This window comes from Salmo salar, chromosome ssa01, assembly GCF_905237065.1.
Source record: "Salmo salar chromosome ssa01, Ssal_v3.1, whole genome shotgun sequence".
Lineage (NCBI taxonomy): Eukaryota > Metazoa > Chordata > Actinopteri > Salmoniformes > Salmonidae > Salmo > Salmo salar.
This window is the reverse complement of record NC_059442.1, coordinates 89,277,884-89,293,036: the sequence shown is the minus strand read 5'-3', so window position 1 is coordinate 89,293,036 and position 15,153 is coordinate 89,277,884. Positions and strand designations below refer to the sequence as shown.

General features: G+C 47.6%; 1 protein-coding gene across 1 annotated transcript in view; it reads left to right on the top strand.

The window, feature by feature from the left end:
* Positions 1-15,153, top strand: part of rhbl4 (Rhomboid-like protease 4) — an 81,393-nt gene that overhangs the window by 46,028 nt on the left and 20,212 nt on the right. Inside the window, exon 3 of the mRNA XM_014207861.2 lies at positions 3,445-3,584. Coding sequence (XP_014063336.1) covers positions 3,445-3,584 — 140 coding nt within the window. The remainder of the gene's footprint in view (positions 1-3,444; positions 3,585-15,153) is intronic.

Here is a 15,153-nt window from a genome sequence, read left to right as displayed (position 1 = left end):
ACTTTATGGAGAAAGCGCATTGTTCAATATTCTGAGTACATAGCTCAGCCATCGAAGCAAGCTATACAGCTACTCGCCAAGTTCTGGGATCAACAAAACTCTGAATTAGTATTATAAATATTCTCTTACCTTTGCTGATCTTCGTCAGAATGCACTCCGAGGACTCCTACTTCCACAAGAAATGTTTGTTTTGTTCAAAATACTCCATATTTATGTCCAAATACCTCCGTTTTGTTCGTGCGTTCAGATCACTATCCAAAGGCATAACGCGCGAGTGCAGTACCAGAGACGAAAAGTCAAAATGTTCCATTACCGGTCGTTGAAACATGTCAAATGTTGTTTACAATCCTTAGGGTATTTTTAACATAAAACGTCGCTAATATTCCAACCGGACAATAGCGTATTCATTCAAGAAGAAAAATAAGGAGTGGGCGCGCTGGCGGGCTCGCTCATCACCAAGCCCTTTGTCCTCAGGCAGTCCACTCATTTACTGAGGCTGTTGACAGCCAATGGAAGCCTTAGGAAGTGCAACGTGACCCCACAGACACTGTAGTTTCGATAGGGATTCAAAAGAGGAACTACAATTCTCAGATTTCCACACTCCCTGGTTGGCTTTTTCTCAGGTTTTTGCCTGCCATATGAGTTCTGTTATACTCACATACATCATTCAAACAGTTTGATAAACTTCAGAGTGTTTTCTATCCAAATCTACTAATAATATGCATATTGTAGTTTCTGGGCCAGAGTAGTAACCTGTTTAAATTGGGTACGTTTTTCATCCGGACGTGAAAATACTGCCCCCTACACCCCAGCAGGTTAAAACAGTGTCCAAAGAGGGGCCAGATGTATACAAAATGGTGTCGCCTGCATAGAGGTGGATCAAAGAATCACCCGCAGCAAGAGCGACATCATTGATATATACGGAGAAAAGAGTCTGAGAATTGAACCCTGTGGCACCCCCATAGAGTGTGACGGTAGGTAGCAACACGCCTGCCACGCCGGGTGGTGCCAGAATAACAACCTATCCGTCAACGTAACCAAGACTAAGGAGATGATTGTGGACTACAGGAAAAGGAGCACTGAGCACGCCCCCATTCTCATCGACAGGGCTGTAGTGGAGCAGGTTGACAGCTTCAAGTTCCTTGGTGTCCACATCAACAACAAACTAGAATGGTCCAAACACACCAAGACAGTTGTGAAGAGGGCACGACAAAGCCCATTCCCCCTCAGGAAACTAAAAAGATTTGGCATGGGTCCTGAGATCCTCAAAAGGTTCTACAACTGCAACATCGAGAGCATCCTGACCGGTTGCATCACTGCCTGGTATAGCAATTGCTCAGCCTCTGACTGCAAGGCACTTCAGAGGGTAGTGCGTACGGCCCAGTACATCACTGGGGCAAAGCTACCTGCCATCCAGGACCTCTACACCAGGCGGTGTCAGAGGAAGGCCCTAAAAATTGTCAAAGAGCCCAGCCACCCCAGTCATAGACTGTTCTCTCTATTACCGCATGGCAAGCGGTACCAGAGTGCCAAGTCTAGGACAAAAAGGCTTCTCAACAGTTTTTACCCCCAAGCCATAAGACTCCTGAACAGGTAATCAAATGGTTACCCAGACTATTTGCATTGTGTGCCCCCCCCAACCCCTCTTTTACGCTGCTGCTACTCTCTGTTTATCATATATGCATAATTACTTTAACTATACATTCATGTACATACTACCTCAATTTGGCCGACCAACCAGTGCTCCCGCACATTGGCTAACCGGGCTATCTGCATTGCGTCCACCACCCACCACCCGCCAACCCCTCGTTTACGCTACTGCTACTCTCTGTTCATCATATATGCATAGTCACTTTAAACTTATCTACATGTACATACTACCTCAATAAGCCTGACTAACTGGTGTCTGTATATAGCCTTGCTACTGTTATTTTCAAATGTCTTTTTACTGTTGTTTTATTTCTTTACTTACCTACACACACACGCACACGCACACGCACACACCTTTTTTTTGCACTATTGGTTAGAGCCTGTAAGTTAGCATTTCACTGTAAGGTCTGCACCTGTTGTATTCAGTGCACGTGACAAATAAACTTTGATTTGATTTGATAGAGACTGCCAGATGTCCGGACAACAGGCCAGAGGTCCGGACAATTGTTGAAAGGGAAAATAAATAAACATAAAAATAGGTTGTGTTTTCAATTATGTTTGTCCTTCACTGGTTTCCCTTATCTTGTGGTAACAGGTCACACATCTTGCTGCTGTGATTGCACACTGTGGTATTTCACCCAATAGATATGGGAGTTTATCAAAATTAGGTTTGTTTTCTAATTCTTTGTGGATCTGTGTAATCTGAGGGAAATATGTGTCTCTAATATGGTCATACATTTGGCAGGAGGTTAGGAAGTGCAACTCTGTTTCCACCTCATTTTGTGGGCAGTGTGCACATAGCCTGTCTTCTCTTGAGAGCCAGGTCTGCCTACAGCAGCCTTTCTCAATAGCAAGGCTATGCTCACTGAGTCTGTACATAGTCAAAGATTTCCTTAAATTTGGGTCAGTCACGGTGGTCAGGTATTCTGCCACTGTACTCTCTGTTTAGGGCCAAATAGCATTCTAGTTTGCTCAGTGTTTTTGTTAATTCTTTTCAATGTGTCAAGTACTGATCTTTTTGTTTTCTCATGATTTGGTTTGGTCTAATTGTGTTGCTGTCCTGGGGCTCTCTGGTGTCTGTTTGTGTTTGTGAACAGAGCCCCAGGACCAGTTTACTTAGGGGGCTCTTCTCCTGGTTAATTTCACTGTAGGTGATGACTTTGTTATGGAAGGTTAGGGCTCTTTTCTGGACACTCACTCACTCACACCTTATGTTACAGATACAATGCAAATCGATAGACACCGAAAACACACTTATACAGGTACAGCACACACATTCATAGATAAAGTTACTATAATCTGGCCTGTATACAGGTACTGTAATCTGGCCTACATACAGGTACTGTAATCTGGCCTACATACAGGTAGAGGCACTGTAAACTGGTTTACATAGAGGTAGTGTAATCTGGCCTACATAGAGGTAGTGTAATCTGGCCTACATAGAGGTAGTGTAATCTGGCCTACATAGAGGTGGTGTAATCTGGCCTACATACAGGTACTGTAATCTGGCCTACATACAGGTAGTGTAATCTGGCCTACATAGAGGTGGTGTAATCTGGCCTACATACAGGTACTGTAATCTGGCCTACATACAGGTAGTGTAATCTGGCCTACATAGAGGTGGTGTAATCTGGCCTACATACAGGTACTGTAATCTGGCCTACATACAGGTAGAGGTACTGTAATCTGGCCTACATACAGTTTCAATAGATGCATTACAGTGTACACCAGCTACAGTAAATCCACTGAGCTATTGAGGAGAAATAACTTTTTGTTGTCTGGTGTGTGTTGCAGCCGGTGAAGAGGCAGGGGTTCCTGCACAGTGTGAGCGTGCCCTGTGAGATCACACAATCAGGCATCGCAACCTTTGACCCCAGCAATTATCTCCGACCCCCTCTGCAGCGCCAACCCTCCATCACAGAGACCATCAAGAGGTGAGACCACACACACATGCTTGCATCACACACCACACCATCAACTATCCTTGCTTAACTGCTCACTACTATGATTTCTGCATGCCCTGAATATCTTTTCTAAACCCTAACTTTTACTGACTGACTCTTCTTCCAGCTGATCTGAACTTTATACTATTTAAAAAAATATTTTTCCTCTCTTTTACTTCCCACTCTCTCTCCTTTCTCTGTATGTTTTCCTTCTCTCTCCTTCTCTGCCTACCTACCTCCCGTCTTCCCCCCATCTGGTGTGTGTAGTGGGAAGAGGGTGCATTTCAAGTGGGTCAACACGGTCCCTCATAAGGGCCAGAGGGGCCCCCGACGGGTGTCTGTACTCCGCAGGAGCTCCTGTGTCCCCAAACTGGTCACCCGGCGCCGCTCGTCCATCCCCAAACAAATCATCAAGTAAGAGAGAGAGAGAGACACGGGAGGGAGTGGGAGAAAGAGAGAGACACGGGAGGGAGTGGGAGAAAGAGAGAGACACGGGAGGGAGTGGGAGAAAGAGAGAGACACGGGAGGGAGTGGGAGAAAGAGAGAGACACGGGAGGGAGTGGGAGAAAGAGAGAGACACGGGAGGGAGTGGGAGAAAGAGAGAGACACGGGAGGGAGTGGGAGAAAGAGAGAGACACGGAGGGAGTGGGAGAAAGAGAGAGACACGGGAGGGAGTGGGAGAAAGAGAGAGACACGGAGGGGAGTGGGAGAAAGAGAGAGACACGGGAGGGAGTGGGAGAAAGAGAGAGACACGGAGGGAGTGGGAGACAGAGAGAGACACGGAGGGAGTGGGAGAAAGAGAGAGACACGGGAGGGAGTGGGAGAAAGAGAGAGACACGGGAGGGAGTGGGAGAAAGAGAGAGACACGGGAGGGAGTGGGAGAAAGAGAGAGACACGGGAGGGAGTGGGAGAAAGAGAGATACACGGGAGGGAGTGGGAGAAAGAGAGAGACACGGGAGGGAGTGGGAGAAAGAGAGAGACACGGGAGGGAGTGGGAGAAAGAGAGAGACACGGAGGGAGTGGGAGAAAGAGAGAGAGGGAGGGAGTGGGAGAAAGAGAGAGACACGGAGGGAGTGGGAGAAAGAGAGAGACACGGAGGGAGTGGGAGAAAGAGAGAGACACGGAGGGAGTGGGAGAAAGAGAGAGACACGGGAGGGAGTGGGAGAAAGAGAGAGACACGGAGGGAGTGGGAGAAAGAGAGAGACACGGGAGGGAGTGGGAGAAAGAGAGAGACACGGAGGGAGTGGGAGAAAGAGAGAGACACGGAGGGAGTGGGAGAAAGAGAGAGACACGGGAGGGAGTGGGAGAAAGAGAGAGACACGGAGGGAGTGGGAGTAAGAGAGAGACACAGAGGGAGTGGGAGAAAGAGAGAGACATGGAGGGAGTGGGAGAAAGAGAGAGACACGGAGGGAGTGGGAGAAAGAGAGAGACACGGAGGGAGTGGGAGAAAGAGAGAGACACGGAGGGGAGTGGGAGAAAGAGAGAGACACGGGAGGGAGTGGGAGAAAGAGAGAGACACGGGAGGGAGTGGGAGAAAGAGAGAGACACGGAGGGAGTGGGAGAAAGAGAGAGACACGGGAGGGAGTGGGAGAAAGAGAGAGACACGGAGGGAGTGGGAGAAAGAGAGAGACACGGAGGGAGTGGGAGAAAGAGAGAGACACGGGAGGGAGTGGGAGAAAGAGAGAGACACGGGAGGGAGTGGGAGAAAGAGAGAGACACGGAGGGAGTGGGAGAAAGAGAGAGACACGGAGGGAGTGGGAGAAAGAGAGTAGGATGAAGGAAAGAAAGGTTAAGATCATGTGTTAATACAACCGTTTTAGAATCCCCTGAAGGTGTCACATGACCTGTGTCTGAGAAATCCTCTGAAGGTGTCACATGACCTGTGACTGAGAATGAATCCCCTGAAGGTGTCACGTGACATGTGACTGAGGATGAATCCCCTGAAGGTGTCACATGACCTGTGACTGAGAAATCCTCTGAAGGTGTCACATGACCTGTGACTGAGGATGAATCCCCTGAAGGTGTCACGTGACATGTGACTGAGGATGAATCCCCTGAAGGTGTCACATGACATGAGACTGAGGATGAATCCCCTGAAGGTGTCACGTGACCTGTGACTGAGGATGAATCCCCTGAAGGTGTCACGTGACCTGTGACTGAGGATGAATCCCCTGAAGGTGTCACGTGACCTGTGACTGAGGATGAATTCTCTACATCACACGTGTCAAACTCATTCCACGGAGGGCCGAGTGTCTGCAGGGTTTCGCTCCTCCCTTGTACGTGATTGATGAATTAAGGTCACTAATTAGTAAGGAACTCCCCTCCCCTCAAACGGTTGTTTTAATTGAAAGGAAAAACCATAAACCAGCAGACAACAGGACCTCCATGGAATGAGTTTGACACCCCTGCCCTACAGCAAACAACACATCACAGATGTTTTCATCATCTTGACGATGTTCCATGACACATAGAGGATGCAAACACACCTTTGTCCCACCCATTACCCCTCATACATACTCACAAAATTACACACACTCAATTACAAAATGACTCATTTACCTGGCCTCCCATGAGAGTTTGACCACATCAAGGCCACTGTGAATCCATCTGAGCTCTGTAGAGCTGGTTTGTGTGTTCAGCTAATGGAGTGACGGTGGACAAACACCAAAAACAGCTATCACTTTAAAGGGCTGGCCAGGCTTTCACACCATTTTGTGTATGCGTGTGTGTGGTCCAATTGGATTCCAGTAGGAGAGTAGTATGGCAGCCTGGTACAATTGCACTGTAATGACAAGCCAAGGGGACACTGAAAGTCAAATTAAATGTTATTGGTCACATACACATATTTAGCAGATGTTATTGCGTGTGTAGCGAAATGCTTGTGTTACTAGCTCCAACAGTGCAGTAGTATCTAACAATTCACAACCATACACACAAATCTAAACGTAAAGAATGGAATTAAGAAATATTTCAAAATTAGACTAAAATACAGTAGAATAAAATACAGTATATACATTAGAGATGAGTGAAGCAGTATGTAAATATTGTTAAAGTGACTTGTATTCCATTATTAAAGTGGCCAGTGATTCCATGTCTATGGACAGTGCATTCGGAAAGTATTCTGACCCCTGGACTTTTTCCACATTTTGTTACGTTACAGCCTTTTTCTAAAATTGATTAAATAGTTGTTTTCCCCCTCATTAATCTGCACACAATAACCCATAACGACAAAGCAAAAACAGGTTTTTAGACATTTTGTCCCCAAAAAATGTAATAAAAAAAACATAATCATAAGTATTCAGACCATTTACTCAATACTTTGTTGAAGCACCTTTGGCAGCGATAACAGCCTCAAGTCATCTTTGGTATGATGCTACAAGCTTGGCACACATGTATTTAGGGAGTTTCTCCCATTCTCCTCTGCAGATCCTATCAAGCTCTGTCAGGTTGGGTGGGTAGGGTCGTTGCACAGCCATTTTCAGGTCTCTCCAGAGATGTTCAATGGGTTTCAAGTCCGGGCTCTGGCTGGAACACTCAAGGACATTCAGAGACTTGTCCCGAAGCCACTCCTTTGTTGTCTTGGCTGTGTGCTTAGGGTCGTTGTCCTGTTGGAAGGTGAACCTTCTTCCCAGTCTGAGGTCCTGAGCGCTCAGGAGCAGGTTTACATCAATGATCTCTCTGTTCTTTGCTCCGTTCATCTTTCCCTCGATCCTGACTAGTCTCCCAGTCTCTGCCACTGAAAAACATCCCTACAGCATGATGCCGCCACCACCATTCTTCACCGTAGGGATGGTTCCAGGTTTCCTCCAGACGTGACGCTTGGCATTCAGGCCAAAGAGTTCAATCTTGGTGTCATCAGACCAGAGAATCTTGTTTCCCATTGTTATGTACGCCTCTTGGTGGAGGGAACGCAACACCCCGCTACATCTCAACTCTCCGTGGAGTGAAAAAAAGTATGTGATCGTAGGTGCAGGGAAGGTAGAAACCGTCGGCCTTGCAGAAGGACTACTCGGTGCATTGTCTTCTACCTCAATATTCTCAAAAATGGAACTAGACAAATCCACCACATCTCCCAGCATGCGAGATTGTGCCCTCATTAACACACAAGCAGTAAAAACATGGGGAAGTGCTTGAACCAATTTATCATCTGCAGTTTTGATTTCTGGGTTGTCTACTACTTCTAACACAGGAGTCACGTTACCACCAGCGATATCGTTCCTTAGTAGCAATGTGACTCCATTTACTCCTTCCACTACACCAACACGGAAACGTCCTGATACCAAGTCTGACACTAAGTGGACCCAGTGTAATGGTACAGGTACTGTTTTTGTCTCTATCCCCTGTAATGTGACATGTGAGCCACAATACGTTTCAGGAGACCAGGGTAAAGCATCAGTAACCATTACTGACTGCGCCGCCCCAGTGTCTCATAAGATTCGTATAGGCTTTTGATCAGCTTGTTCTCCAGTTAAGGAAACACAACCGGCAGATATAAACAGAGCAGAGACAGGATCCGGTTTCTCAAATGCTGAATCAATATCTCGGTCCAACGGATGAGCCACAAACAACTAAACTTTCACTTTTTAATTTAGGGGATGGTTATAGGGACTGTTTCGGTTTATTTTTCAAAACCGGGCAGTCCGCAATCACGTGACCCTTCTGGTGACAGTAAAAACATTCACGGATGTGAATGTGCGAAGGCTTAGGGTCGTCGGAGGACAAAAATTACCCGAACGCAGCACTGACGACGTAATCTTTCGGCCTTCAAAACGAGGCGCACCAAAGACAGTCTTGTGTGTCAAAGCGTACTCATCTGCCAACACTGCTGCCTGGGCCAATGTCGCCACTTTCAGTTCATTTAAATGAGCTACAATTCTATTAGGCAGGTTGCTTTTAAAATCCTCCAACAGCATCAACTCCCGAATATCAGCAAAGGTGTTAGCTTTACTGGCTGAACACCAGCGATTAAACAGAGACTCTTTGTCCCTAGCAAACTCAACAAAAGTACGGTGAGAGGGTTTTTTGTGGTTCCTGAAGCGCTGCCTATAAGCTCATAAGCCCGCAACATGGTTGTTTTAACTATATCGTACTGTAAACTGTCTTCCAGGGAGAGAGCAGCGACTACTTCCTGGGCTTTCCCAGACAATTTACATTGCAACGGGAGCGGCTAAACCTTGAGTGGCCAATGCAGCACAGCGGCCACACGCTCAAATGCAGAGAAATAGGAATCAACTTCCGACTCTCGGAATGGAGGGACTAAAGCTATATTTTTACTCACTTCGAAGTGGGCTTGATGATGGGCAGGTTGTGGAGTCGCACTAGAGCCAGCGTCTAGCTCCAGTTGTCGGATCCTCACCTCCTTGTCAGCTTCTATTTCCATTTTCCTAATTTCTAAATCAAACTCCAGCTGTCTAACTCACTCTTTATCTTTTAGCTCCATATCCAAATGGGCCAGCCTCACCTTTAACCTAGCAGTCCCGTCTGAACCACCTGGAGCAGAAGATAAAGGGTTGAATCGGGGCAATGTAAAGGGGGTACGAGCAACCCCTTCCTCCGCGCCGTCCTCCGACTTGACATCGGAAGGTCTACACATCTCCTCTCCTGAAGCCTCCCTCTGCTCATCTTTCAACGAGAAAATGTTTTCCCCATTAAACCCTCCTTGACTAGCACCAAAAGCTCAGCCTTTCAGGGTTGAAGAGTCCATAATGGTCAGCTATGGCGCAAAGGTCTACTTTACACAACCCCACCAACCGATCAACAGAGGGCACTTCAATAAAATTGGAGACGGCTGAGGCAGCCATTTTGTACACAGCAGCCTATTGAACACACGTAAACTAAGTAAGTCACCCAAACTCACAACCTTACCACCACGCCTCAATCACCAATCACAGAGAGCTCAGAGCAGCGGGGTCCTGTGGATTTAATGATCCCGGATGAGCACCTGTTATGTTACGTACGCCTCTTGGAGGAGGGAACGCAGCACACTGCTACATCTCAACTCCCTGTGGAGTGAAAAAAAGTATGTGATCGTAGGTGCGGGGAAGGACGACAGAGGCAGAGAAAAATACCGTTTACGGGGGATTTATTCCTCCTTAACACGGTAAAGTGGGGAAAAGGGGCTGGATGGAACCAAAGCAAAGAAGTAAAAATTAAAGAGTCCCCTCTCCTACCTTACCTGCCTTACCACTACTTACCTAACCTTTAGCACCACCTGGCGCGCTAACCAAAATACAGGTGGTCCGCACAGGTCTTACCTAGTGTGCATAGACAGATTAAATACTACGGGTTATGTATGCCCGCAGGCCTCTTGCCTAAACACCCCCAACAAATGAAACAGAATAATTTACCAATAATTTAAGTGAAAAATTTCAATAACCAAAAACACTAAGTCCTATTGTCATACACATACCTCGGAAGGAGCGGCTAGAAAATAATATCCACAAAACTTTTACTGACCACCACAACAATCAACACAGGACATAAAAAGAAGCTCTCTTCTGACAAAGGAACACAAGCTTTTATCAAGCTGGAGAAGGTGTTGGTAATTGCCGAGACAGCTGGATCCCCTAACGAGAGGGAGGGGTCAGAGCTCCAATCTGCGATTGGGCCAACCAATCAGCTGCTTAGAATCCAGGAAGCAATTTCCTGAAATACACACACATACAAACCCACAACAACACAGAAACTGGAGAACGTAACACTCATGGTCTGAGAGTCTTTAGGTGCCTTTTGGCAAACTCCAAGCGGGCTGTCATGTGCCTTTTACTGAGGAGTGGCTTCCGTCTGGCTACTCTACCATCTCCACAGAGGAACTCTAGAGCTCTGTTAGAGTGACCATCGGGTTCTTGGTCACCTCCCTGACAAAGGCCCTTCTCCCCCGATTGCTCAGTTTGGCCGGGCGGCCAGCACTAGGAAGAGTCTTGGTGGTTCCAATCTTCTTCTATTTAAGAATGATGGAGGCCACTGTGTTCTTGGGGCCCTTCAATGCTGCAGAAATATTTTGGTACCCTTCCCCAGATCAGTGCCTCGACACAATCCTGTCTCGGAGCTCTACGGACAATTCCTTCGACCTCATGGCTTGGTTTTTGCTCTGACATGCACTGTCAACTGTGGGACCTTATATAGACATGTGTGTGCCTTTCCAAATCATGTCCAATCAATTGAATTTACGATAGTTGGACTCCAATCAAGTTGTAGAAACATCTCAAGGATGATCAATGGAAACAGTATGCACCTGAGCTCAATTTCGATTCTCATAGCAAAGGGTCTGAATGCTTATGTAAATAAGGCATTTCTTTTTTTTATTATTACTAAATGTGCAACATTTTCTAAAAACCTGTTCTCACTTTGTCATTATGGGGTATTGTGTGTAGATTGATGAGGGGGAAAAATTATTTGATCAATTTTAGAAAAGGCTGTCATGTAACAAAATGTGGAAAAAGTCACTGTAATGACAAGCCAAGTGGACACTGTAATGACAAGCCAAGGGGACACTGTAATGACAAGCCAAGGGGACACTGTAATGACAAGCCAAGGCCTGTAAGAGGCTGATAGGAATGTCAGCTAACTTTCTATTGACACACAGCCATTGTCACACCTATGTTGCTATATTCATAGACATGATGATACTGTATGTGACTGACTGAGTTTGAACCCCTGGGTTATCAGTGTGCCACAATACTGTGCAAGCCTGCTGAGCTAAAGCCTAGGCATTAGCTTGAGAACACAGCCCAGACACAACACATAGAATACCTTACTTAACCTTTTCAGGCACAATGTTCAGGACTTTGCAACCTTGTGTGTGTTCTCTTTCTCTCAATTCAATTCAATTTCAATTTAAGGGCTTTATTGGCATGGGGAAGATATGTTTACACATGTCTACTAGCTAGATTTGTCCTGTTTGTTGTGGCTCCCTCCTCTGCCTGACATGTACAACCTCCCTTGTTTCTTTATGTCCTTCTAATCTCTCTTCCTGAGAAGTGCTGGTATGTTAGTGGGAGTATTGGCCTGTTTACATTTACACACACTCCACAAACAGAGGGAGAGGGGGAGAGGGACGGGGAGAGAGAGAGAGAGGGAGGGAGAGAGAGGGAGAGAAATACATTACATTACTTTATAAGGACTGAATGCTAAATTAAGGCTGCCAAGCTTGATACAACAATTAGCACTGACGTGTCAAGTGAGAGGTGTCAAAGCCCTTTAGCCCAACAATGGCAGGAGAGTCGCACAGTCTACTCCAACCAAATGGAGAGGCCTTAGAAGCTGCCTCCCGCTGTTCAGAGGTAATTAAAATACAGTACCCTGTGTATGTAGAGAATGATAAAACACGAAAAGAGCACAAAATGAAGCTCCTTACGGAAAATCAAGAGACACCTTTTGCTGACTATTATAAAAATGGAAACATCAGCAACCTCATCTTCCACACAAACCAGACCATCCCCTGGCACAGTGCTATATTAACCAGACCATCCCCTGGCACAGTGCTATATTAACCAGACCATCCCCTGGCACAGTGCTATATTAACCAGACCATCCCCTGGCACAGTGCTATATTAACCAGACCATCCCCTGGCATGACACAGTGCTATATTAACCAGACCATCCCCTGGCATGACACAGTGCTATATTAACCAGACCATCCCCTGGCATGACACAGTGCTATATTAACCAGACCATCCCCTGGCATGACACAGTGCTATATTAACCAGACCATCCCCTGGCATGACACAGTGCTATATTAACCAGACCATCCCCTGGCATGGCACAGTGCTATATTAACCAGACCATCCCCTGGCATGACACAGTGCTATATTAACCAGACCATCCCCTGGCATGACACAGTGCTATATTAACCAGACCATCCCCTGGCATGACACAGTGCTATATTAACCAGACCATCCCCTGGCATGACACAGTGCTATATTAACCAGACCATCCCCTGGCATGACACAGTGCTATATTAACCAGACCATCCCCTGGCATGACACAGTGCTATATTAACCAGACCATCCCCTGACATGGCACAGTGCTATATTAACCAGACCATCCCCTGGCATGGCACAGTGCTATATTAACCAGACCATCCCCTGGCATGACACAGTGCTATATTAACCAGACCATCCCCTGACATGGCACAGTGCTATATTAACCAGACCATCCGCTGGCATGGCACAGTGCTATATTAACCAGACCATCCCCTGGCATGACACAGTGCTATATTAACCAGACCATCCCCTGACATGGCACAGTGCTATATTAACCAGACCATCCCCTGGCATGGCACAGTGCTATATTAACCAGACCATCCCCTGACATGGCACAGTGCTATATTAACCAGACCATCCCCTGGCATGGCACAGTGCTATATTAACCAGACCATCCCCTGGCATGGCACAGTGCTATATTAACCAGACCATCCCCTGACATGGCACAGTGCTATATTAACCAGACCATCCCCTGGCATGACACAGTGCTATATTAACCAGACCATCCCCTGGCATGGCACAGTGCTATATTAACCAGACCATCCCCTGGCATGGCACAGTGCTATATTAACCAGACCATCCCCTGGCATGGCACAGTGCTATATTAACCAGACCATCCCCTGGCATGGCACAGTGCTATATTAACCAGACCATCCCCTGGCATGGCACAGTGCTATATTAACCAGACCATCCCCTGGCATGGCACAGTGCTATATTAACCAGACCATCCCCTGGCATGGCACAGTGCTATATTAGCACCCTAACCCTCTGTTATGGGGGGGGGGGGGGGGTTAACGAGGGGTGGAAACTCAGGATACTAGACAACGAGGACTCTGAGTCAGCTAATATAAATCTCTTGAAGTCTGGAACAGTATTGGTACAGGGCAACCCCAAACCGTTTCAGCTGGACTTTCACCTAATCAAAGAATTAGCTCAGCAGGAGAAGCTCTCCCTTGTGAAAGATACCTCCACCCCGAGCAGGTCAGACCAGACCTCTTCGTTATATAACCCCACAGACGAGCACCCCCAGCGGAAAGTCAACCTCCCAGCACAGAGTACTACTCCCTCATTGAAATGAAGGATACATTTACCCAGCTGGATGTAAGGCAGGTGGAGCTTGAACAGCAGGTGATTACACCACAGCAGAATAGTCCACACCAGACCCTGACCACGTCTACATCACAGCAGAACAGTCCTCAGACCCTGACCATGTCTACACCACAGCAGAACAGTCCCCAGACCCTGACCACGTCTACATCACAGCAGAACAGTCCCCAGACCCTGACCATGTCTACATCACAGCAGAACAGTCCTCAGACCCTGACCACGTCTACATCACAGCAGAACAGTCCCCAGACCCTGACCACGTCTACACCACAGCAGAACAGTCCCCAGACCCTGACCATGTCTACATCACAGCAGAACAGTACTCAGACCCTGACCACGTCTACATCACAGCAGAACAGTCCCCAGACCCTGACCACGTCTACATCACAGCAGAACAGTCCCCAGACCCTGACCACGTCTACATCACAGCAGAACAGTCCTCAGACCCTGACCACGTCTACACCACAGCAGAACAGTCCTCAGACCCTGACCAGGTCTACACCACAGCAGAACAGTCCTCAGACCCTGACCACGTCTACACCACAGCAGAACAGTCCTCAGACCCTGACCACGTCTACACCACAGCAGAACAGTCCTCAGACCCTGACCACGTCTACACCACAGCAGAACAGTCCTCAGACCCTGACCACGTCTACATCACAGCAGAACAGTCCACCCCAGACCCTGACCACGTCTACATCACAGCAGAACAGTCCTCAGACCCTGACCACGTCTACACCACAGCAGAACAGTCCCCAGACCCTGACCACGTCTACATCACAGCAGAACAGTCCTCAGACCCTGACCACGTCTACATCACAGCAGAACAGTACTCAGACCCTGACCACGTCTACATCACAGCAGAACAGTCCTCAGACCCTGACCACGTCTACACCACAGCAGAACAGTCCCCAGACCCTGACCACGTCTACATCACAGCAGAACAGTCCTCAGACCCTGACCACGTCTACATCACAGCAGAACAGTCCCCAGACCCTGACCACGTCTACATCACAGCAGAACAGTCCTCAGACCCTGACCACGTCTACATCACAGCAGAACAGTCCTCAGACCCTGACCACGTCTACATCACAGCAGAACAGTCCCCAGACCCTGACCACGTCTACACCACAGCAGAACAGTCCCCAGACCCTGACCATGTCTACATCACAGCAGAACAGTCCTCAGACCCTGACCATGTCTACATCACAGCAGAACAGTCCTCAGACCCTGACCACGTCTACATCACAGCAGAACAGTCCCCAGACCCTGACCATGTCTACATCACAGCAGAACAGTCCCCAGACCCTGACCATGTCTACATCACAGCAGAACAGTCCCCAGACCCTGACCACGTCTACACCACAGCAGAACAGTACTCAGACCCTGACCACGTCTACATCACAGCAGAACAGTCCCCAGACCCTGACCACGTCTACATCAGAGCAGAACAGTCCCCAGACCCTGAC